This window comes from Schistocerca gregaria, chromosome 5 (genome assembly GCF_023897955.1).
Source record: "Schistocerca gregaria isolate iqSchGreg1 chromosome 5, iqSchGreg1.2, whole genome shotgun sequence".
Classification (NCBI taxonomy): Eukaryota; Metazoa; Arthropoda; class Insecta; order Orthoptera; family Acrididae; genus Schistocerca; species Schistocerca gregaria.
Window position 1 is genome coordinate 63724989 of NC_064924.1, and position 27132 is coordinate 63752120.

A 27132-nucleotide genomic window follows, 5' to 3' on the forward strand; every position below is an offset into this window, starting at 1 on the left:
GCCCTGTTCCGGACTGAAGCGCCTAGAACCGCTCTGCCACAGTGGGCAGCTATCCTGTGTTCCATGCGCCGTCATTACGTAGACTTCAGTTCCTCTAAACTCCATTCGCTGCTCAAGCTATTTAACTTCGACAGTAACGCGCAATATCTCAGCAAGATCACTGCACCATCAATATTCAACACCAGTGAAACTAAGCTTTCAAGATGGATTATTTAGTCCCATAGCGACCAGGTAAACTTCTCTGTGTAAGCTGTCGTCTAGCTTTCGAAATCCTCGCAACGGATCCCACCATAGCAGGGGTTCTATTGACATAGCAGAAAAAATTATGGTTAGGTCGAAAATCCCGGCTAATTGTAAGCGAAACTACAACAGGCCTTAGGTATCCACTGTAGAGTGAATACTGGTTCTCTTAAGCTTTGTTCTGCAGCGTTCCTTAAGAAGGCTGCAATGCTTTCGTAGAGCAGGTCCATTTACGGAGATCTTCCACTTAGCTGGCGAGCGCCGCTTGCCGGATTCCGAGCGTACGAGACCACCCAGGCAACTGACCGGCTGTCTCCATTAGCGCTAAATCCACATTCGCACCAGTCCATCTCAAAATCTCTGTGTCGCAATACACTAAACCCAAGCATGCGGAAATGTTTTTGCTAAGTGTGACTCCATACCTGTCAAGTACTGTATGAAACTCATAATATGTGAACGCACCAACTACTGCCTGATCAAATGCCGAAACGGTTTTAAAATTAAAGCCATTTCACTTAGTAGCTGTTGGCGAATCTATTTTTTATTAATTACCGAAATGACGTGTTCCAGCGAATTTCGCGGTGCTTATCATTGACCTCCTTAGAAAAGCCGTGTTTACTCCATAGCACTCCGTAACAATATGGCTGCAAATATACACAGCTGTCACAAAGGCAGAGACAGCCCTACAATTTATGTGATCGTTTCGAGTTCGGAGAATCAAGATATCGGCAGACTGGAATATGTGCAGAAGGTGTCCCAAATCGATATGCTTTTGCAGGGAGTTTCCAGTTCCGGCATTCGGCTGATGACCAGAGGACACCTCTCGGGTATGTGTGTGTGTGTGTGTGTGTGTGTGTGTGTGTGTGTGCCCCTGAAATGGCTGCAGCTTGTATGGATACACAGTAGCGTACAGAATCTGCGAGAGATAGTACATAACAAAATGGGTCGATCACAATTCAGAATGAAGTATTGTCCCTGGTAATGTAATTGAAAGCATTATCTTGGAGAAGATGGTGTGAGATTTAAGTTCAGTTCTTCCAGTAACGATTTCAAGGTGTTTTACTTCGACAGTAGCCGTGTGTCACACAGAGTGATGCTCTTAATGAGTGGTATAGGTTAAGGAAACTAACCGATAACAAACTAGTTACAATCGAGTTACTGGCATCCACTCACACCGATGCACGTCAGTGAATGTGCAGTAACTACTTACTTAATTCGGAGTATCACACGCTCCGGAATTCACTGAAACGGCTTGATAGCGGCAATAAATGAGAAATTAAATAGTCTGTATATAATAAACATCATGCATGTGAAACAGCGCTTTTTTCTCCTCAAGAGTTATTCTTCAAATAGTAGATACAGGTAAACGGGATTCCATCTTCTTATTTTAACTAAACAACATGGAAACAACGCCTTTCTGTCGACTGAAAAACTGTTGTTGTTGTTGTTGTCTTCAGTCCTGAGACTGGTTTGATGCAGCTCTCCATGCTACTCTATCCTGTGCAAGCTGCTTCATCTCCCAGTACCTACTGCAACCTACATCCTTCTGAATCTGCTTAGTGTACTCATCTCTCGGTCTCCCTCTACGATTTTTACCCTCCACGCTGCCCTCCAATGCTAAATTTGTGATCCCTTGATGCCTCAAAACATGTCCTACCAACCGATCCCTTCTTCTAGTCAAGTTGTGCCACAAACTTCTCTTCTCCCCAATCCTATTCAATACCTCCTCATTAGTTACGTGATCTATCCACCTTATCTTCAGTATTCTTCTGTAGCACCACATTTCGAAAGCTTTTATTCTCTTCTTGTCCAAACTAGTTATCGTCCATGTTTCACTTCCATACATGGCTACACTCCAAACAAATACTTTCAGAAACGACTTCCTGATACATAAATCTATATTCGATGTTAACAAATTTCTCTTCTTCAGAAACGCTTTCCTTGCCATTGCCAGTCTACATTTTATAGCCTCTCTACTTCGACCATCATCAGTTATTTTACTTCCTAAATAGCAAAACTCCTTTACTACTTTAAGTGTCTCATTTCCTAATCTAATTCCCTCAGCTTCACCCGATTTAATTTGACTACATTCCATTATCCTCGTTTTGCTTTTGTTGATGTTCATCTTATATCCTCCTTTCAAGACACTGTCCATTCCGTTCAACTGCTCTTCCAAGTCCTTTGCTGTCTCTGACAGAATTACAATGTCATCGGCGAACCTCAAAGTTTTTACTTTGTCTCCATGAATTTTAATACCTACTCCAAATTTTTCTTTTGTTTCCTTTACTGCTTGCTCAATATACAGAATGAATAACATCGGAGAGAGGCTACAACCCTGTCTCACTCCTTTCCCAGCCTCTATCGAAACTGAAAGATACGGGTACAAGCAATGTCTTATCACATAAGGGCTCGAGTTAATAATTTCCTATTTGGCAGCACTTCACTTTCCTGGAGGGAGAAACATTTCGTAATTGGCCACAGACTAGGGCGCGTCTTGTTTACATATTTTGGACTACCTTAACAAATGTGACGTGTTAATAGTCTAAGATCTTTTAACATTGTACTCGATAATCGCATAAAATCCGAAATATAGACAGTAGACAAGATAAATACAGTAATACGCAGTCAAACGGTGGTTCATTCTTTCGAAGAATATTGCATGAATGTGGCTCAGAGCCATAGAAAACTTTTTGCAGTTCGCTTTGTTGGAGGGAGGATGTTCGAGAGAAACTAAGTGTCGTCGAGTCAGCCCCAAGGAACCGTAAAAGAAGCTGATTTCTTCAGTATACAAGAATAGTCCTCCAGATGGCTCCAATAATCGTATTCCAGCCTGCGCTGTTCCGTATCATCCCTAAATGATGATAATTAAATTTCCACTTGGTGTACTGTATTGCAGTTCTCTTCAAAATGTCGATAAATGGAAGTTAATACCCATATACAACAGAAAGTATGCTACAGTACTGGTGGAAGACCTAAATTTGTTGTTACATTACTGGGAAAGAGCAGTGTTTATGTTAAGGAAACCAGATAAATAGCGTTTACTGCGACCGTATTATGTAGGCATGACAAAGGATAGAATGAAATCAGAGACGTGCTTCTATGTAACCACATATGAGAATAAAACAGAAAAGCACGAGTTACGTAAATGGACGTAGCCGAAAGAAATGCCGCAGTAAGACGTATTCGATAGTGATTGCGCAGCAATTCTGCAGCCTCCATCATAAATGTCGCGTAGGTATGATGAGAGTAGAAAAAATAAGGCACCCGAAGAGATGTTACAACATATTCCACTCGCTCCACATTAGCTCTGCTACAGAATGCCCTCAAAAGACATTGTGCAGTGGCCTTTGGAACATAAATGTAGATGATGATGACATGCTGATATGTTACACTGATACGCACAGGAAGTCTCGAATTTACAAGTTGTTCACGGACACATGATACTAAAGTGCAGACACTAGCGAGTGAATTAGAGATGTTTAAGTAACGCATAGCTCAGGCGTGGTCTGCAGAAGACGGAGAAAGTGCAGGGGAGGGAACAGTGCTAACAACTGGTCCCAAGACGTGCACATTTCGATCGACAGCATCTACATCTACATCTACATCCATACTCCGCAAGCCACCACATGGTGCATGGCGGAAGGCACACTGTACTACTACTAGACATTTCCTTCTCTCTTCTACAAGTGAATGGAGAGAGAGCCAAATAACAATCTATATGCCTCTGTACGATCCTTAATTCCTCTTACCTTGTCGTCCTTACACGATATCTACATTGACGCCAGAAGTATCGTTATGCAGTCGGCCGCTAATACCGGTTCTCTATACTATTTCAATAGCGTTTCTTTACTCTATGGATTCACATTTGAGTTCACGTAGCATCTCTGTAACACTCGTGTGTTGATTGAACCTGCCGTCAACAAATCTACCAGAATGCTCGTGAACTGTCTGAATTTCTTCCTTTAACTTGACCCGGCGGGGATCCCAAACACTTACGCAGAATTCGAGAATAGCTCGCACTAGCGTTCTACACGTTGTCTCCTTTATAGGTGAGCCACAGCACTTACCGTCATTCTCCCAATAAACCGAAGTCTACCACTCGCCTTCCGCATAGCCGACCCTACGTTCTCGTTCCATTTCATATCGCAATGCCAACGTCACACCTAGATATTTAATCATCGTAACAGAGTCAAATGGAACACACTAAAACTGCATCAGAATCTTACATGGTTATTTTTCCTACTCATCTGCACTATCTTAAATTTTTCCACTTCTAGAGCAAGCTGCCATTCATTACACCAAGAGGAAATTCAGTCAAAGTAATCCTGTATCCACCTACAGTCGCTGAACGAAGACGCTTCCCCATACCAGCCATCAGCAAACAGTCGCATATTGTTCCACCGTGCAAGGTGGCCCTGTGGTTAATACACTGGACTCGCATTCGAGAGGACGACGGTTGAAACCCGCATCCGGTCTTCCTGATTTAGGTTTTCCGTGATTTCCTTACATCGCTTCAAGCAAATTCCAGATGGTTCCTTCCGAAGGACTGAAGGACACGGCATATTTCCTTGCCCATCCTTCCCTAATCCGATGGGACCGATGACCTCGCTGTTTGGTCCCCTCCCCAGAATCAACCAACCAACCATATTGCTCCTGACCTTACATATAAGATCATTTATGTATGCAGAGAGCAAGAGTGGTAACACGCTTCCCTGGGGCCCTCTGATGACCTGTTGACTGTCAAGACTACGCACCGGAATCTATTACTTAAGAATTCTTCGAGCCACTCACACATTTGTAAAAAATGCGTCTCAGTATTTTGTAACTATGAATTATTAAACTAATGGTTCGGTAGTAGTCACACGTGTGAGCCCCCGCCTCTCCTAGCGACAAACAAATAGCTACGTGGATAGTGTCGATGGCTTGAGATAAAAATATTGAACGAACCCGTTTCCAAGCAGAGCATGAACAGCTGTGTGAGCAAATACATCAGTCTGAAGTGTCAAGTGGCATCGGTTTTCTCGGACTTCTTTATGAAGTCTCCCCTCACTCGTACATCTCGTCTAAAGCCTATACGCCACTTGCCACAGTGTCCCAGCGACGGGTCGTTTTGTGATGGTCAGAGCCTACCTATGGGGGCATGGACGCAATGCTGGAGAGAACACTCGCGTTGTACATGTAACAGTGGATCTCTGACCATTCTGGAGGTAAAATATTACCTAGTTTTAAATGGAAAAAGAATCATGTTAAGAAAATTATTACAAGAAAGCTTACCTGGCTGTTTTTGGTGTCTCTGCACGAATCGAACGGCGTTTGAAGTACTGTGCGCTGCCTCCAAGAGTTGCATGTCTCGCCAGAGTCGTTGTTCTTCGATAGATGACAGAGTGTATGTCCATCTACATTCAGTTCGGAGGCGGGGTTGTTTCATTGTGGAGTCGGCAATCGGCAACATTGAAATCGGACGCTGAATGAACAGATGAATGTGTCCTTCTTTTAGTTTACCGGTAAAATCACGCGAATACCTGGGGAAGAACCACCATGGCGGATGTAATTCTCTCTGCTGGAAGGTATCAGGCTGGATGGGCATACGCAGCACCACATCATAGTTAGTGGTCACGGGATTACTATTAAGGCCCAGTAGTGTAGGGATGAGGTACCGTAACCACATCTACCTTTTTTTTAGTGGTTCAATTTGTACAGATATTTTCATAGACGATTATTCTCAGTCCCTTCAGTGAGCTGTGGTGAATGACTATTTAGTTTGGAAAGTTGTTTGCCTTATGGAGAGACCACTAAATACTGTAGACTATGAAACTTGCTGTCCATCAGTCATCAGTGAGTACTGCTACGCACCTGTTTTTCAGGTTTGAGACTGACTGCCAATAAAGATCTAGAACCGCCAAACAGACGCTTTTACGTCATGGTGTAGCGGCTAGTTGTAATTATTTCTCCTGTTCTCTGTTTCGTTGTTGAAAACATTTTCGAGTTTTTTTTGTTTTCATTGTATATCTTTCGTTTTTATAATTCCGTATTTTGGGCATTTTTTGTTAAATGTACTGCAATAAAGTTTCACGTTGTTCCGATATTCTGTTATGACGAAACACCGTGTAACGGGTAAGCTACTAAAAAATGTCATGATACTGTGGATCGGCTATGTTACTAGAAGGTGTCGACGTTCTTACGATCAACGTAGGCGGTTCGTGGGCAGTGAAAGTGTGATTTATACACGTGAACTGATATCCATACTGCGATTAGCTGTTGTTTAGCTATACGTATTCCATTAGAAGTGTGTAATGAATACAAATTTCTAATTTAAATAAATAAATCTCCTTAAAACGAGTTAGTCAGAAACATTAATGTTAATGTTATTTGTTAACGGGAAGGAATGGTATAAATCTGGTTTGTGTAACCATACCATTAAATTATAATTTTTTTTAATTAGTGGATTGAAATTAAAACTGTGAAAGAGTGATGTGAGCTATTACAGTTACTTTACATTTCCTTTACAGATAATTTTCGTAATGTATCGTGTTTAATAGTGTTACTATGCGAATAATACTTTACCATAAAAGCTGTTGTTTGCTATAGGAAAAGGAATTACCAGTTTCAGTGAACAGCACAAAAGACAGAGGAGCTGACTTTTTTTAAAATTATCAAACATTTATTTATTTTTTCTAGGTGTATGGTCAAACGTTAATGTACAACAGGCAATTCGATTCGAAGTGTCACATCGTTTAATCTATAATAAATACATACATACATACATATGTTACACTTCTGTGACGTGTCCAATCGTAGCCAAGTTTGTGGAGATCAGAGACAATGAATAACTCATTGAATATTTGTGAGACAGTTGGCACCCCTAGTCTATTTTTATCACCACCGATATCACACATAACGGCATTTAAATGTAGACAACAGTATTCCATAGGTATTACCTCTTTTACATAACAGTACATTTTGTGGACGACATAGATGACACTATCATAGTACAAAATGGTAGTTCCCGACGTGGAAATGTTGTAATACTGCAACACAACTACTGCATGTAAATTATAGTAAATATCAGTCCAGTTTCAATATTTTTGAACTGAGATTTATCCTTTGGTGTACGTACTGAAAATAAGACTACTTTATTTATGTAAACCGAGTACCGTAGAGCCTGCATCTTGTATTCAGAACATTGTTTGGTGATGGCAAGCTGCGAGATACTGAAATGAACCCAGGCCGGTTTGACAGTTTCTTTGGCGTCTGTGTACTATGAGTATTTCACAGATTTAGGAATACAATTTTTGCAAAGTTTCTTCTTACCATATAATAATTTAAGCCGTGCTGAGGCTTTCACAGAGATATCAACAGCGTACATTCGATTCGTATGTATAGCTACCAGTATGGCTGGGAGCTCTGAAAACCACTCGGCAATCAGATTGTTATCTTATATAAAATTCATTTGTGGCACCCGTGCTTTGAACACGGGAAAGCTTAAAGCTTGTGTATATATCTGTATATAAAATATAATTTTGTACATTATTCTCTCACGATCACATTTCAGCAGTTTTGCAACCACGCCCGCCCGCAGCCTCTCGTTTCACACTTGTACTTGGTATACGCCTGCCGCTTCTTCAGGCCACAACAAAGCAAATGTCCCGCAGCACTTTGTCGCAGTGTTCCGCAACGGAACAAACCTGAGGAATCGAGGAAGGAAGAAGACGCAGGAAGAATACTGCTCGGCGTTCATGAGGTAGATGTGTGTCTAGGCCACTGATGTCCGCAACGCCCGAGCGGACTGCAGTCTGTGTCTTTTTTGACCTGTGAACATTAAAGCTACAGGTTAATGAAAGATTTCGTTGGAAAATATCAAACAGAAAACATTTTCCTGAAATTCCGCAAAAAAATTATTTATTTGATGGCTTTTGGCTTCTTAAGCGGCCAGGTGACAATGGAAGGTCGCAACCATAGATAAATGAAGGGCGACTTACAAAGATATTATTGATACACTTCCACAGACATATAAAATGATGAGACAGAGGTTTACAAAGGAAAGTATTGGTTCCAGAAATAACTGTAACCAGTTGCCTTTTGTGATGCTTCAGTTTATATTCCTATGAGCTGTTTCGAATAGCCAAGCGACTCACCATCAGACGGTAAACACTTTTAATTACCGTTCGGAGCATTGTGGAGAGTGTGTAGTTGCGGGAAAGTAGAAAAACGAAACAAGCCAGCACTGAATGTAGCCGTAAGGTCGACTTAAAGGCATTAATTACAGTTATTAGCAACCATGAGTTTATTACTGGTGCACACATTACTCTGGAGAACATAATTTACGTTTTCCAGTTTCATTAAATATGTAGCATTACACAAACTTTGCCACAGGCAGCAACCTCCATGTCCTTCACAGGATTCAACATATTTGTACTACCCGATGATGAGTTCCTAAGTGATTCGAAACCGTCATGGTAAATAAAAGCTGAAGATCATAAAAGATGACTAGTTGCAACTGTTTCTGGAAACCGTTATTTCAGAATCGCAGCGTTCGACACCCATAATGGATTAAAGTCTTAAAGAAAGTATTACTGTTTTATGCCACGCGAGAATCTTTTCATCTAAGAAAATGGTATTTTTTTTACGTTATGTGGGATTCGTTATATTTAAAGAAAGATAATAAAGTTGAATATGCTATTGCAACTTAACATCTGCAACTTCATTTAGCATGGGAAAAAAGTCTTCGTGCATTTCATTTTCGTAAGAGTAGCGCACAAAAACAACAAGCTGGGGAAGATTCCCGATAGCAAGAGTGTTACAGGGCGAATTTTAGACTTCCATGAAGTCAGCGGTTACTGCATCACTATCACGAGCCACAGTATCGAGTGGTACCGACTTCATACTCTCGCCAAACCTTTGCCCATACATGATTCCGCACATTTTGACGGAAGGAGTAATTCGTCAGTAATAATGTCTGCTGGTTTGCATTTTGCAATTTTTTTTTTACATTCTGACATTTTCTTTTAGTTGTTGTTCATGACGTTTAAAAAATTCATAGGTTATACTTACACGGGCTGGATGTTTTGTCTGCAGGTGTCTCTTTAGTCTTATGGGCTCCAAGCTTTCGTTGGCTAAAATCTCGTAAGAAAGAACAATGGGTGCTCGTTCCTCATTATTGGAAGGAATGCAGGTAAGGTCGGACGTCATACAATCAACTCTGTATTTACGCACATCCGTTTTGCGTGTAGAGGAAGATGTGAAAGAAGCGTCTACTTTGATCTTTGATTAAATAATGTTTTCCCTTATTAGAACTGCATACTGTCGAAGGAGAAGAGACAGCGAATCACTTTCATGGGATCTCTTGTTATCACTGTTCGTCAGTCAGTTACCCACGGGAATGGAGGAACTTGTACCACATTGCGGTTAACTACTTCCACTGAAAATGCGCTGGAATTCAACTTTTGACTAACTCATTACCTTCGAACTGACTCCGGAAGCCTGGATGTAATCGAGCCGACAGTCAGAGTGGCTGTGATTAACAACATATTCTAGTAGTCAGCGTTGAAAGGAAGTGGGGGTCGCATTGTCAAGCGCCTTATTGTCATTAGTGGTTGTTCAGTGTTCGGTAAAATATTATTCGAGACATACAGAAGGGGAGGGGGTGGGTTTGAGGACGGCTGGGCTAGTGTACTAATTTATTTTTCTTTTTTCTTACCTACTGCTGACCAATATCTGTAGGTAAAACTGCAGAAGTGGTGTAATTTTTTCGTAGAATATTATCAGTCACGTCAGGGCTGTGGCTATTATTGAAAATGATTAGTTTGGTAGTTCGTTTGAAAGGCGTCCACGGAATAGGTAACATATGCTACATATGATGATGTTATGTTGGGAACCGTTCTGAACTGTTCTTAAAGTTTCGACAGGCTGGGGAACATATACTTAATATTGTGTCGTGACCTGACACACTCTCTCCAGAGAATCATTGAGTGACGTGGCTCTGTGGTTAAGAGTTGTTGAGTTCAAATGCTTGTTCGGCCGTTCTGGAAACTTCGATGGTTTCAGTACATTATGTGGGGTTTATTCTAAAAACAGATCCACGGCTGATTCCGTTCTTCAAATGATTCCGTTGTTCAAATGAATTAATGAGCCGTTTCTGGTTAGCATCATATTGAAGAGAGGTTTACCTACAAGATTGTAAACCACGAGTGGATAAAGAAAATTTGGCGTTTAACGCCCTGTAGCCGACGGCGTCATCAGAGATGTAGCACAAGCTGTGATTGGAAAAAAGTGGCGAAAGAAGTCGGCTGTGTTCTTTTAGAACTTTTAACATTGCAGCCATCGTGGATAATTTATTGATTATAAGGAATTCGCCTCGATTACAAATTGAAACCGGATGTTCTTTTAAAAGGAACCGTCGCGGCATTTGCCTTATGAGGCTTCGGGAAATCAGGGAAAACCACAAAGTGGATCGCCGGATGGGGATTTGGACCATTGCCCTCCTGAATGCGGGTATGTGTAAATTACTTCGACATGTTAAAAGAATATAGGGTTCCTTGTGAAAGCAGAAACTCAACCATGAATGATATTCACGGTGGCGCACGAAAAACTGGCCCCGAGAACAGACTGCTCACCAATTACGCACGAACTGTTGCCCGCTTCGAGTAGATACAATAACAAACAAATAAACATGTAGTGATGGGATGGAAATGACATGAAATGTCGTGTGACGAGGGCCTCCCATCGGGTAGACCGTTCGCCTGGTGCAAGTCTTTCGATTTCAATAACAAATAAACTGATGCAAAGATGTCTATTTACTGAATCTATTCTGTCAGATTAGGAACTGAAAATGACCTCCTTGTGCTTCAATACGCTCTTGCCTAACCCTGCCGCATCGATTCTCAAAATTTTATTAAGAATATATTACTTCAAGTCTTCTTACGTTCTAGGCGCTACAGTCCGGAACCGCGCGACTGCTACGGTCGCAGGTTCAAATCCTGCCTCGGCATGGATGTGTGTGATGTCCTTAGGTTAGTTAGGTTTAAGTAGTTCTAAGTTCTGACCTCGGAAGTTAAGTCCCATAGTGCTCAGAGCCATTTGAACCATTTTTTTCTTCTTACGTTATTTCACTTTTCGCTTTAGACTGTCGCACAGATAAAAGTCACAAGTGATTAGGTCCGACGAACGCGGCGGTCACAATCCTTTGCTTACAATCCTTTCTTTCTGTGAATACTTCATTAATTCGTGAAACGCACTCTCGAGAAGTGTGACAGGTCGCCCCGTCCTGTTGAAAGACAGCATGCGTACGCTCAGAGGGTGAACTGTCCGTAAAGCCCATCAAGATTCGTATACAGGAAGCAGAGACCCATAATGTGACTTGCTGACACGGCACACCACACTCAGATTTTTTTACCCTCAGCTGATTCAACATTATACTCTCAATACGTACAGTAATTCAGACGTTTTGCCTTATTTTCCTGTATCATTTCTTGGATACGTGTCTTTTTGTAGGGCTTGATATCTACATGTTGCAAAACATGTTCACAGGACCTACGTAAAACGTTCATTTTTTGGTACAGCTTACGTGTCGACGTCCTTGGGCTCTGGATAATTCGTGCTCGAATATCCGCGATCGCAGCAAGTATACGAACGGACGAGGCTCGGTTCTTTTATTGCATTTGCAACTAAATCTGTAGTACGCCACTTTGGCACCAATTACTGCATACTGCTCTTTGCTGGTATGGAGACGCCAGGAAACTTCTTTGCAAAAACTACTTTGCAGGTTCGAATCGTGCCTCGGGCATGGACGTGTATGATGTCCTTAGGTTCGATAGGTTTACGTAGTTTCAGGGGAGTGATGACCTCAGATGTTAAGTCCCATAGTGCTCAGAGCCATTTGAACCATTTTTTATTCGTAAATGAACCGGTAGATACGTACGTCGACACTATTGTACTTCTATCATGAAGGGGATACATATTGCTGAGATATCTATTTCACATGTCTTAACGAAGTTGCAACGACTTTGGTACTGACACTATAAAACGTAGTGGGAACCATAGATGAGAACTGGCGCGCGACAGTGAGCAGTCTAGTAATCGGAGTTGGTTTTTCGTGTCCAACCCTGTAGATGATCTTCTGCCGTTTATGATATTAATCTTCTCTTGGCAATTATTTTTGAGTCACTCTTCTTGGTAATTGAGGTGAATGGATAAGTGGCTGAGATGATAATATCAGTGGAGTAAAATTTAGCGTGGCATGAATTTCACAATGTCCTGGATGTGCACAGGTCACGCAGTTCTCCTAAATTACTAGCTTGTGTTTACTGGGCGTGGATAGTGTCTCAGATGTGTTCCATCGGTTTCGCAGAAGATAAATTTAGTAGCCAAGGTATCAATATGAGTTCGCTATCATGCTTCTCAAAACATTCCGGCCAGTGACACGGACACTTATCCTGCTGGAAGATAGCATCGCCGTCGTGAAATACATCTAGAATGAAGCGATATAAAGAGTCAGCAATATACTGCGGTGACAAAGGTCATGCGATAGCGATATTCACGTATATACAGATGGCGGTAATATCGCGTACACACCGCATAAAATTGCAGTACATCGGCGGAACTGTCATTTGTATTCAGGTGATTCATGTGAAGAATTTACAACGTAGTTTTGTGCAGACGACGGGAATTAATAGACTGTCAATGCAGAATGGGAGTTGGAGGTAGACGCATGGGACATTCCGTTTTCTAAATTGTTAGGGAATTCAATATTCTGGCGTTACCTCTCACCACGGCCAACGCAGTGGCCGATGGCTTTCACTTAACGATCGAGAGCACCGGCGTTTGCGTAAACTTGTCAGTGCTAACAGACAAATAACACTGTCCGAAATAACAGCAGAAATCAATGGGGGCCGTACGACGAACGTATCCGTTAGGGCAGTGCGGAGAAATTTGGCGTTAATGAGCTACGCCAGCAGACGATCGACGGAAGTGCCTTCCCGAACTGCATCGCCTGCAGTGCCTGTCCTGGGCTTGTGGCCGTATTGGTTGGACCAAAGACGACTGGAAAACCGTGGCCTGGTCAGATTAGTTCCGGTTGCAGTTGGTAGGAGCTGATGGTAGGGTTCGAGTCTGGTGCAGATCCCACGAAGGCATGGGCCCAAGTTGTCAATAAGGCACTGTGCAAACCGGTGTTGGCTCCATAATGGTGTGGACTGTGCTTACGTGGAATGAACTGGATGTTCGGCTACTCCGTCCGAACAGGCCTCGAAAGGCCCAGCGGGACCGACCGACCGCCGTGTCATCTTCAGACTACAAGCGTCTCTGGATACTGATATTGAGGGGCATCAGCACACCGCTTTCGTGATCGTTGTCATGTTTCGAGACCGGAGTCGCTACTTCTGAAACAACTACCTCCCCACTTGGATTCACAAAGGCCGAGTGCATCCTGCTTGCCAAACCGGACTGTCACCCATCCAAATTCTAGCCAAGCCATACAGTGCTTAACTGCGATGGAACTACGATGATGTGACGGGAACTGGTGTTACCACTGCGGCAAGGCTGTTGGCTCAAAGCGATAAGTGTATTGAAATTCACGATGAAAACCTTCAGCCGTCTTTTATTTTGCACAGTGCTCTACTGGGAGAGTGACCAGCATTTTGTCCGGTGGACGTCTTTCTGCCCTGTACGGGGAGGAGTCCGAGTGCGTGGTGTGCTCAGGCGAGGGCTGCGAAAGGCGGAAACTGGAGGAGTCGCTCCCGGCGTCCTTGAGGCTCGGGCCACGCCTCTCCAGAAGTCTTGCCGGCGCCACGCCGCTCGTGAGTTACGGCCACTCCAGCCGTCCCGCCGGGTCCACAAAAGAGCCGCCGCAGACCTCAGACACAATACAAGGCGCTGCGGGCGACAAAGAGACTGGCCGGCACCCCGTGTACCACCATGTATCAGCTCTGCTGCCAGAGAAGTCAAACAGCAACACTTGTCAAACTTTGTAGTACAGTGCTTTACACTTTGCTAAATGTTGATGTGGACATTAAAGTGCCATCTCTGTGCGGTTGGTAGTCTTCCCTGCTAGACAGAGAGTTTTAATTGAACTGGCGGTTCAGTGCAATAACTTAATACCCAGCTACTCAACTTGTAACACTATTAACGGTATTACCTACAATTATCTTTTCTAAATTCTTTGTTTTCAGCTAACGTGACTTGGTATCACGACACTCTTTCAGGGAGCAGAAACAACTAGGGTCACATACAACCATGTCAAAACTGTAAAACACGAAGACAAAGGGAGCAGCTGAAAATGACTAAACGTCAATTCCAATCGACGGAAGAGAAGACAGCTAAAAACAGGGACGTGGAGATAGGTCAATAAAATACGCCCTAGAGAAGCTGGGTCCAGAACTAAAATTGAAATCGCATTCGCCATATTGCTACGACGGATAAGAAGTAAAACGCCGATCTAAGGCGCTACAGTCATGTTCTGTGCGGATGATACCGGCGGCGGTTAGAGTCCTCCCTCGGGCATGGGTGTGTGTGTTTGTCCTTAGTATAATTTAGGTTAAGTAGTGTGTAAGCTTAGGGACTGATGACCTTATCAGTTAAGTCCCATGAGATTACACACACATTTGAACATTTTGAAGTAAAACGCTGTCGGCAGCTCGCATGTGGTTCGCTAAAGCGGACGATAACTCAAACGGCAAACAGAATCGGGAACGTAAACCGGTTAAAAAAAGGGCATTCCGTCAGGAAATGGCGGGGAGTTAAAAGTTGGATACTATGTGCACAAAGTGGTGGGGGAGCACCACTTACCAAATGGCGGTGAGTAAAAAAACAGCGCCCAATATGCAACCTCGTTAAAATGACCTCCTCGCGGCGAGAGGGTTCAGAGGAAGTTGTCCAAGTCGCTGGGAAAAGGTTAATTTTCGATATTTGTGGTCTTATCGGGCGAAACTGCTGAGGTCATCGGTCCATAAGCCTACACACTACTTAATCTAACTGAAATTAACATACGCTATGGACAACACACACACCCATGCCCGAGGGAGTACTCGAACCTCCGACGGGGGGAGCCGCACGGACCGTGACAAGGCGCCCCAGACCGCGCGGGAGGGATTGTAAGAACTAGCGGGCTGAAGTACGAGGACTGCAGCCTTGGCAGCAACGTCAGCAGCCTCGTTTCCTGTCATACCGTCGTGACCAGGGACCCACAGAAACATCACAGCGGCTCCATCAAGAGTGAGCAAGTGACAGCTCGTTGCACTAAGGGATGGACGGTGTACAGCACACGAAGGCCCTGAAGGGCGCTGAGAGAGTCTGAGCAGATGGCGCAATTGAAAAGCCCGTGTCACCGGATGTATTGCGTGGCCTGATGCAGGGCGAAGAGCTCGTCTGTAAATACTGAGCAGTGTTGTGGAAGCCGATACCGAAAAACCGGCGGCGCTAATGACGAAGACAAACCCGACACCACGGTCAGTCCGACAGCCATCAGTTTACAGAAAGGTACTCTCGCGAAGTTTCATGCAAAGGCCGTGAAACTGAAAGCATTAGAGCGAGACTGGAGTGGTGTCCTCACGAAGCCAATGAAGGCCAAGGTGAACGAAGCTCTTTAATCTAACATCTGTGTTAACGTTTTATTCAAACAACGGAAAATCCAGGATGGAATGTAACAATATTGGAGAAGAAAAGTTGCTACTCACCATATAGCGGAGATGCTGAGTTGCGATAGGCACATCAAAAATATTCACACAGTTATAGTTTTCGGCCATTAAGGCCTTTGTCAGTAATAGACATACATACACACACGCACGCACACACACTCACCCAAACGCAACTTGCACTCACGTCTACAGTCTCAGACAACTGAAACCACACTGAAACCACGTTTGAGACTGCAGACGTGTGTGCAAGTTGCGTTTGCGTAAGTGTGTGTGTGCGTGTGTGTATGTGTGTCTATTGCTGACAAAGGCCTTCTTGGCCGAAAGCTATAACTGTGTGAATCTTTTTGTTGTTCCTATTGCGACAGCATCTCCGCTATCTGGTGAGTCGCAACTTTCCTTCTCTAATGTCGTTAATGTTTTATTCACTATTTATGACTATTTATGGAACTGTAATTAATCTATGAGTGTAACTTCAGAACTAATATGCTGTAAAAATGGAATTTTTAAAATTTCACTTGTAGTTCTGGTTCATGCGTAGGGTATGTAGATTTGTAATCAGGTAATACTTGGAGGGAAGCCCCTCTGGTGTGAAAGTGGCTTGGCAGGAATAAGAAACGTGGAGTTGGCGGTCGAACTGCGAGGCTCCTTTATGACAAGTCAGTCAGTGCCTAGCAGTCGACGTGTTCGCATCTTGTGAACTGAACGAGGCAAGAAGAACAGCAACATTATGATGTGGAAGTAATCTGGCTCATTATTGATGGCATACTTCGGTTAGCTCTGCACTGTGAAAATCCGACGCTAAGAAGAAAATTTTTAGAGCTAGTTACAGAACAAGAGCCATGGATACAAACACTAATCCGTACAAATGATGCAATTACTTGAAAACTGTTTCAGTGGTAGTAATTTCCATTAGTTACATTGGCAAACGGACTACTTACCCAGTGAGCGAATAAATTCAACAATAAACGGAACGTTATGAACAAAATAATGCAGGTAACATTCCTTCCTGAGACCAGGTAGCACAGACTGAAGAAAATCTGGATTAATGCGAGTAGGATTCGCGCGGTGATGGTTCAACAGAAACATAATTATGTGTACAGATAGTTCACCCATCCGGGGATTCCAGAATTTAAACGATTTTTGCCTGTTATCCACACCTACATTGGAAAGACATCAAAATATGTGACGTAAATGGCTGTGTCATTTGCCTGCATTGACGCAGAAGCTTTTTTCGGACGTGAGGGGATCGTAGACTTGAATACGTTTCAGCTTGATACGTCTACCCGTTCCTGAGAAACAATAGTGTTATTGGAGAGACAGACGGATAGCCAAAAATGATCGTATTAGGTTTCTATGTTTTTACCGACTGAGATACGAAACGCTAAAACTATACCTTCAGCGCCATGAGCTGATTATTGTCGGTGTCTCTTCATTTGATTTCGTTTTTCTGTCATTTTCATCTTCTATTTTTACAGGCAGCATTCGAAGAAGAGAAATACGAGGCAGTTCCGCACTGCACACAGCAGGCGACAATAGCCGCATGTGCGACGCGTAAGTGGCGAACTCATCACGGACAATCTCCAATGTGTCGCACGTATTTTCTCGACAGCGGAAAAGATATGACTCTGCTTCCAAAGTTAAAAACAATTTCGGAACGTTTGCTGTATTTCATACGCTGTAACGTGTGGCATAAAACGCACCAAACGTAAACTGGCCAGCGGCTACATTGCAAAATACTTGAACAATGATAACAAAACCAGCGGCTGTATTTGAATCTACGTCATTTATTCTTCTTAGCACAAGCTACCATCTTCAGGGCCCAAGCGTAAGCAGCCATCCACCACCCTGTAGGGATTAGAATCGTATGCAGCTGGAAAAAATTACCTGGATTCCGTACCTTTTGTGGCAATAACAAAACCAGTGTGGAAGGAATGGAATCCAGTTACTACTGCCCCGCTGCATACGATTCTGTTCAAAGCACATGAGAACGACTGTGGATGGCAACTTACGCCTGCGGCCTGAGGATGACGCCATTTGGTATCGAACCTGATTTTTTTGGTATAGTACCTGATCGCACGTGTTAAAAAGAATAAATAACGCAGATTCAAATACAGCCGCTGGTTTTGTTATCGTTACTCAAGTACTTCGTCCCCTCTTTCCTTGATGGATTACCAAATACATTTCAAAACATCATACTTTACATTGAAGTATCACAGTGATTGTGGTCAATAAAGAAAAGAAAACAAGTTCATTTTGAAGCTGCGATGTGTCGCTACAAGATGTGGAAAAATGATTTTTTTACCGTATAGTTTCCTCAAAATTGAATGAGAAAAACTACATAGCGGAGAGCAATTTCACTTTTCAACGACACGTTTCGCCTTATTTAGGCATCTTCAGGTTATCTTTTCTAGATGGACGTGAGAGGCACCAAGATCTTCATAAAGCGTTCCCGTACACAGGAGCGAGTAACAGTAAGATGGGAGCTCAGGTAGTAAGGATAAAGATAACCTGAAGATGCATAAATAAGGCGAAACGCGTCATTGAAAATGCGCCCGAAGGTCACTCTACCTAGTTCTATGCTCTGTGCACGTAGCACTTCGATGTTTGGGCTCGCGACCCAAGGAGAGCGGTAGAGGGATGGCAGTGTGTGTGGCAGTGGGTACCTGTGTCAGGTGGCGAGGGGCAGCAGCCTCCAGCACAGCAGGGCCGCGAGCCAGGCGGCGGCGGGCAGCGGGGCGGCGCCGGGGGCGGCGGCGGCGGTGGGCGGCAGCGGCGGGGGCGGCCCGGCCAGCTCCCGCGGGGGCGGCTGCGCGCTGGCGGGGAAGCACAGGCGGTTCATGTTGACGCGCACGCGCTCGCAGTCGTAGCCCTCGCTGCCGTCACACCGGCAGTCCGACAGCTTGGCCGCCTTCTCCTGCAACGGCGCAAAAAAATTGGAAATTTGTGGTTAGTTCCTGTGCGGCCAAACTGCTGAGGTCGACGGTCCCTGAGCTTACGCACTACTCAGTCTAACTTTAACTTGCGCCAAGGACAAGCCCGAGGGAGGACTCGAACCTCCGCCGGGGGCAGCCGCGCGAGCCGTGGCAAGGCGCCCTAGACCTCGCGGCTACCCCACGCGGCAACACCACAGCAGTGCTCGCGGTCCGCTCGTTCGGTCATACATCACGATCCCTAAACCCCAAGATGTGGAACAGTGCGATCTCTGCAATTTGCTACCTCTGAAGGATTTAACTATGAACGGGTTGCTTTAGTCCCGGATATGATACACGCGATGAAACTTGTCTCTCTTGTCCCCTGTACTGATGTCATTATCAAGGATACAGGCTGTGTTTTGCGGTATTAGAGTGATGTCTCCTGGAGGGCGGCGAAATATTAATTTATAGTGTGCGTTCTAGTTACAGAAACAGACAAAATTTAAGTTACGTGAAACGGGTTGTAGTGGATACTACCAACACCTCCAGCGTCTTAAGTCTTCCATACATAAACGAGATTTATTCGTCTAGTTGCTTTACAAATTAGTTAATGCGTTAAATGAGCATGTGAAACATTTACGGTTGAAGTCGAAAAGTCGTAATTACGTTACTTTCCGGAATACTGACTCGCAAACTAACGAAAAAAGTCAAAACTTTATTTCACACATCTCAATCTTTATCACTTCATACGTTCTGAAGTATGAGCACACAGTGGCGTACCCTTGTAGGTACATATAGTGGCTGATGTACAGTCTGCAAAATCTTTCACGAGATAGTGATAAAGAAGTAATAAAATAAAACGTCATACCTGATGCTGAAGTTTTAATATATGAACAGCGAAAATATACGAGGTGACAACTTTTTTGATTTTATTATTTTATGGCGGATGTCAGCGACAAAAAGTTTCGAAAATGTTTCAATTACATGTACACTTCGTTAGAAGTAGCTAAGTGCACTCATGGATAAGTATAGTATGGATAATTCGTGCACTGTGAGTTACTCTGCCTCAAGATATACAGGGTATGTGCGGTATAAGTGGAGACATTTTGCTTCACGACTGAGAACACTGTACTGAACAATATTGCATCAGTATTTACTTCATAGCTATTAGGATTTGTATGTTTTCAGGTGTTTACTGCCTACGAGTAAACTTGGAAACAGTAATTCATTAATGCGTATTTTCATTTGGACAACATGTCAGGTACTGAAGCGTGGACATGTGGATGCACAACAGTAGGTCTATACTGCAGGCATAGTCCATTTCGTGATGCAGTTATGACTATGCAGAAAACATCAGCTGGTACATTACGTGATGTGTTTGCTGGAAGACTGTTTGACACAGAGAGAAAGCAACAGATACAATGATGTGTAGACATAGTAACTAACAACATATAAAATACCTGCATTTATGCCCGTTTCACTCTGTATACACAGTTTCTTAACGTGTTAAAGCTTTAAGATAAGATTATTTCTCTTATTGAGTAGATCATGACAGCATTATAAATTTTTAATTTGGTCAAATAACACATGAAATATGAAATACTGAAAATACAATTTTTGTAGCCCCTGGAAGCTTTTAAGTTAGCAAGTCTGCAACTGTATCTTGTGATCGTTTTAGCCATTTATTAATATAGATAGGGAGTATTGTACTGGTGGAAGCAGATGTATAGATAGGGAGTATTGGAGATGAGATGAAAGCAGGTGGATAGGTAGCGTGTACTAGACATGTGCAGGTGGAAGCTTGTGGATAGATAGGAGGTACTGCACATGTGGAGGTACAAGTAGGTTGTTAGGTCGGGGTACTGGAGATGTAGATGTTATATAAATTAAAGGCAAAAGGGTGAAAAAGGAAAAGAAAGGGAAGAAACCAATAATTTGAGTTACATAAGGACTTAATATGGAGTCAGCAGCAACGAGTGAAAATGTGTTATGGACCAGGATTAGAACCTGGGATCACCTGCTTACTGCCGGCCCGGTTGGCCGAGCGGTTCTAGGCGCTACAGTGTGGAACCGCGCGACCGCTACGGTCGCAGGGTCGAATCCCGCCTCGGGCATGGATGTGTGTGATGTCCTTAGGTTAGTTAGGTTTAAGTAGTTCTAAGTTCTAGGGAACTGATGACCTCAGAAGTTGAGTCCCATAGTGCTCAGAGTCATTTGAGCCATTTCAACCTGCTTACTAGGCACCTGTGTTAACAACTGCGCCACCCAGCCACAGTGTTTATCGCAGTTGCACATACTCCTTTACTGACACACATTCCCACGTAGTGTCACCTATCTGAAGTCCCCATCCGTGTCCTCTTTGCTCGCTAGTTTCAGATTCAAGCAGAAGGGCGATCACAATTATGCATCTGCACTGAAGGTGATGCATTCATTGCCCATTGCCCATCACGGCAAGTCAGTTATATGAACGTGTGGAATCTGTTCTTTTGTATTTGTGTGTGGTTTGTGCAGTGGTCAATGCAGCTGCTTAGTAAGCCGGAGATCCCAGGTTCGAATCCCAGTCTGGCACACATTCCACCTGCTTTCCACGTATAAATCACCTAGTAGATAGTGTCGGAAGTTCCATGCGGTTTTTCGCGGATGATGCTGTAGTATAGAGAGAAGTTGCGGCATTAGAAAATTGCACCGAAATGCAGGAAGATCTGCAGCGGATAGGCTCTTGGTGCAGGGAGTGGCAACTGACCCTAAACATAGACAAATGTAATGTGTTGCAAATACATAGAAAGAAGGATCCTTTATTGTATGATTACATGATAGCGGAACAAACACTGGTAGCAGTTTATTCTGTAAAATATCTGGGAGTATGCGTACGGAACGATTTGAAGTGGAATGATCATATAAAATTAATTTTTGGTAAGGCGAGTGCCATATTCAGATTCATTGGGAGAGTCCTTAGAAAATGTAGTCCATCACTCGTTCGACCTATACTTGAGTATTGCTCGTCAGTGTGGGATCCGTACCAGGTCGGGTTGACAGAGGAGATAGAGAAGATCCAAAGAAGAGCGGCGCTTTTCGTCACAGAGTTATTTGGTAAGCGTAATAGCGTTAGGGAGATGTTTAGCAAACTCAAGTGACAGACTATGCAAGAGAGGCGTTCTGCATCGCGGTGTAGCTTGCTGTCCAGGTTTCGAGAGAGTGCGTTTCTGGATGAGGTATCGAATATATTGCTTCCCCCTACTTATACTTCGCGAGGAGATCACGAATATAAAACTAGAGAGATTCGAGCGCGCACGTAGGCTTTCCGACAGTCGTTCTTCCCGCGAACCATACGCGACTGGAACAGGAAAGGAAGGTAATGACAGTGGCACCGTTGGGTGGCTTGTGGAGTATAAATGTAGATGTAGATGAAAGTCCCAATGCAGGAGACATTAATGGTTCCTTTCCTTCCCTATCCCCCATCTCCACTTTCAGTTTTAATAATATTAACAACAGCTTTGGATTCCGTATGGTGTCTGTTCTTTTAGACATTTATGAAGGAACACACATTCGTTTAGAAATAGAATTGGAGGTATACGATATGTGGAGCTAGAAGCAGCTGGGTTAGGGGTATTAGAGAGAGAGAGAGAGATGGAAGCAAGTGGACAGAGAGGGGGTACTGAAGGTGTAGAGATGGAAGCAGGTGGATAGGTAATATGTAGAATGCACTGCAAGTGTAAAGATGGAAGCACTTGGACATATAGGGGATATTGGGGGTGTAGAGATGGAAGCAGGTGGATGGATAGTGGGTACTGTACTTATTGCAAGCAGTGGACTGATAAGGGTACCAGAGATGTAGAATGGAAGTATGTGGATAAACAGGGGGTGTTGGGGATTTAGGGATTGAAGCAGGTGGATAGATAGGGGTATTGGTGGTGTAGATATGGAAGAAGGTGAATAGGTAGGGTAGTCTGAAGATGTAAAAGTGCAAGCAGATGGAGAGATAGGGGGTATTGGAGATGTAGGGATGGAAGCAGGTAGATAAGGGACATTGAAGGGTTAGAAGTCGGCGGGAGGTACGAGCGGCGCTGACTCACCTGCCGGCGCAGGATGGAGATGGAGTTGTTGCAGCGGTGCGAGCAGCGGCGGCCGGCGAACATGGCGCGGCAGTTGCGGTGGTAGAAGTCGAGCGCCGTGTAGCACAGCTGGTCGGCGTCGCACACGGCCTGCGCGGCGCGGCAGCTGAGGCGCGAGGTGCGGGTCATGTTCTCCACCCAGGGCCGGCACACCTCCACGCGGCGCTTCGTCTCCGAGCACTCGTCGTCGCTGCACCGGCACTGCCCACACACAGAACACGCCCGTTCATCCTGGCGTCCCAGAGCGGACCACAGGGGTTACAGTTCACCGATATGCCGGAAACACCGCTTTGTGTACAATTAATATCGATATAAGTTTCTTGGCTATGTGTAGTTATCTTAAAAGGATTATTGTGTAATTCAATCTTCTTCGAATGAAAGAACAATTTTCTTGTTATCAGCCACCATATGCGTATTTCCAAGACGCGTTTCACAAGTTTAAATCTCCATCATCATGTGGACTTATGTGGCTCAGAATGATGTGTATGTGTCGTGTTACGACTTCGGGGTAATATATGTTCCTGTCTAGTAGATGAGGACAATAGCAAAACAGTAGTTACGAACATAAGAACCTTCAACATCGTAGCGCGTCAGCAATCGTCTGTTAATATATTAAAAAACTAAAAACCCGCCTCGACTGCGAAAAAAGCACCTAGTGTTGAGTGTTAACCCAGGTTTCGGCGTAGATAACTGCACCTTCTTCAGAACAACAATAAAACCCCAAGCGCCTAAGAAGATCTTTGTCAATGACTAAAAGAACACCACAGCTATACTTTTAAAAACGAAAAAGAAAAGGAAACCACAAACAGTACATATGTATAAAGTCGAAACCACTACTTAACTAGCCGGCCGGGGTGGCCGTGCGGTTCTGGGCGCTAAAGTCTGCAACCGAGCCACCGCTACGGTCGCAGATTGGAATCCTGCCTCGGGCATGTATGTGTTTGATGTCCTTAGGTTAGTTAGGTTTAAGTAGTCCTAAGTCCTAGGGGACTGATGACCTCAGAAGTTAAGTCCCATAGTGCTCAGAGCCATTGGAACCATTTTTAATTGCTTAACTTAATGGTGTACGCTCCACATCACGCCTGAGTTTATAGCGGGTCATGGCCCATCAAACACAGGCTGTTGTGAGGGGCAGCGTACACCATTAAGTTAAGTAGTGGTTTTGACTTTGTACATACGTACCGTTCGTGTTTTCCTTTTCTTTTTCGTTTATAAATGTATAGCCATGGTGTTCTTTTAATCATTGACAAAGGTCATCTTAGGCACTTGGGGTGTTATTGTTGTTCTGAAGAAGGTGTAGTTATCTACGCCGAAACCTGGGTTAACACTTAACACTAGCAGCTTTTTTCGCAATCGAGGCGGGTTTTTAGTTATTTAATATGTTAAGAACATGATTCAGAATATTGTGGAGGTCCGATGGTCACAGGCTGTACAATGGAAATAGGCTGGGCGTATCGCACAAAGAAATGACAAAAGATCAACAAAGACAGTACTAGAGTGGAACACCAGAGAAAGTCGAAGACCACAAGACAGACCACCCGACTATTGGCATAAAGAACTGAAAGAAAGTCGCAGGTTTACACTGGCAGAGGACAGCAGGAACTAGAGTGAAATGGAAAAAAGCGAATGAAATTCTGTTTTTTAGCTTAAGAATAAATAGGCTGTGGTCCGCATAGGATGAATTAGCTGAATCGTAAATAAATAAATAAAGGCATTCAAAATCTGACAGGGAGAAGAAACAGTCGATGTGTGGGTCCATGCGCTGGGTTTTGTGGGGTAGGCAAGTCAATCGGTCATTAAGAAACTATCCTGTAAACATGAAAATAACTGACAGTTGCTTGGGCAGCTGTACCTGTACACGCCATCCAAGCTCTGTTTGACTTAATGCCCAGGCGTATCGAGGCCGTTATTACGGCCAGAGGGGGTTGTTCTGGGTACTGATTTCTCACGATCTATGCACCCAAACTGCGTGAAAATGTAATCACATGTCAGGTCTAGTATAATATATTTGCCCAATGAATACCCGTTTATCACCTGCATTTATTCTTGGTGTAGCAATTTTAATGGCCAGTAGTGTAAATAAATTCGCCTGAAATAGTGACGGTTGTTGGCTCTCGTAAGACACGCAGTGTCACGTGCTGTGACGTACGCGCCACGGCCTGTCTTTCTCGGGGGCCTCGGTGGCTTGATTCATTACGCCACACTACCATCCATAGTAGTACCCCTTACTAAATTTTGCAGTGGAGTTCTTAGCAACTTGAGCAAGTTCAAACCAGCTCTGAAGAGCGAGATTCGATCTAACTGCCGTGCGAAGACTGCGGCAACAGCGCCATCTCAGTAAGTTTCTAGCATACCTAGTGCGTGATTAAACTGTACAGAACAAACTAACAACCTTTGTAACGGATTCTGAGTACCTACTGTTGGTTTCTACAGGAAACAGTAACTTTTCAGGCAACTGGCAATTACCTCTTAATATTATCTACGAAGATATCAAGTAAGTGGCAATAGAGTCGTGTAATTTCTTAAAGTATTAGCTGTCCTACGTGGCTCGAAATTAGCAGATGACATCTCTTTCTACTGAAGTAATTAGCACGATTACATCGTCGCTGCATACGAGAGGAAACGACAGCCATTGCTAGTCCACAGTACCCATCCCTTTTCGTTAAACGCTGCTGCTGAGCAGCTGCCTCTAATGATATTAACTCTCCTGCGACGACCGTAAGCGAAACGGTTTCCGGTTACCGCAAGGCTTCCTCCCGTCCTCACGAGCCGATCCCCCGCTCGTAGAAACCAGTCCCGGGCGGTCTTCTCATAACCTTTGCTTAATTAGCTGTCATCATTTGCGCACAAAATAAACCGCCGCTGATGGGAGTTTAATTTAACAGTCGTGTTCTCATCGAATACTAACTTCGGCCTAACATTCGTTATAAAGATTACCCGTTGCGGCGGCTGCGAGATGCAGGCAGAGGTCAACACATCCTCCAGCGTACAAGACGTGCGAGCCGCCTCCACAGCCGTGCTGTGGGCGCGCGTGTCGCTGCCACACAGGGGACCGAATTTCGATTCCTGGTGTCAGCGGCGCTGTTGCAGGTAGTGTGACGACTGGAATGGGGGCACCCAGCCTCTTGCGAACAACTGGGGTCCTACCTAGGGAGGCAGGAGCAGCTCCTGTGTCGCAAGGCTGCATTAACGACCGGAAAAGTTATGTGCTGAATATAAACCTATCCAGGACTGTGGCGCAACTATATCTAATGCAGAAGAGGAGGCGGTGCCAAGGTCCTACGTGGACTGTATCGACAACAGAACTGGCCTCGTGAGGCGAGTTGTTACAATGTGCATGCCACACACCGGCTGCTTGGCTGTTCAAACAAGCAGAAAACTGTGAAACGGCCATGAAGAAGCATCAGCTGCATAATGAAATTACGACAACGAAAATTTGTGCCGGACCAGGGCTCGAACCCCGGCTTCCCACTAATCGCAAGCGGTCGCCTTAACATTAGGCTAACTGAGCACAGCTCAGGGCTAGATTTAAACTCCACATGTCGTCATCCGAGCGTCTCAGCCTGCGTTCTACATTCTTTACGTATTTTCCCGTACAGGGCAGACATGCATGCATGTCCGAAGGAACAGTACATCGTACTTCTGAAGAAATCAGGCATTGCAATATCGTACGTATACTCCGACACCGGGCAAGCGTATTTAAATTAAAATTTCCCTGCCCGACACAACTTGTCATTTTCGTCTTTCGATTTCACAGCTGCGAATATATTTAATCTATTTCATAACGGCTGCAGTCGCCGCATGCATGTCCGAACGAAAATTGCGTCGCCGGCCGGGGTGGCCGTGCGGTTCTAGGCGCTACAGTCTGGAACCGAGCGACCGCTACCGTCGCAGGTTCGAATCCTGCCTCGGGCGTGGATGTGTGTGATGTCCTTAGGTTAGTTAGGTTTAACTAGTTCTAAGTTCTAGTGAACTGATGACCTCAGATGTTGAGTCCCATAGTGCTCAGAGCCATTTCAACTTTTTTTTTTTAAATTGCGTCGTACTTCAATACAACACAGGCACTGCAATATACTAAAGAATGATAAACAGACTTCATTTCTCATGTTGAGAAATCAGAAGGAGCGATCTGTTTTACTCAATAAAAAGTTTCTAAAGCTAAGATCGCAACAAATTTCTTTGTTGATAGACATCTTGTTTCGACGAACTGGGCTGTCATCTTAAAGTGTTACAAGGTAC

The 27132-nt window shown here is 44.1% G+C and overlaps 1 protein-coding gene across 1 annotated transcript in view; it reads right to left on the minus strand.

Moving 5' to 3' along the window:
- Positions 1-6879: 6879 nt before the first annotated feature.
- The window catches only part of LOC126272894 (growth arrest-specific protein 1-like), a 101093-nt gene continuing 80840 nt past the window's right edge, over positions 6880-27132 (minus strand). Inside the window, exons 3-5 of the mRNA XM_049976150.1 lie at positions 22855-23094; positions 18533-18783; positions 6880-8049 (exon numbers count right to left, since the gene is read on the minus strand). Of these exons, the coding sequence (XP_049832107.1) occupies positions 18538-18783; positions 22855-23094 (486 nt within the window). The 3' untranslated portion in view covers positions 6880-8049; positions 18533-18537. The remainder of the gene's footprint in view (positions 8050-18532; positions 18784-22854; positions 23095-27132) is intronic.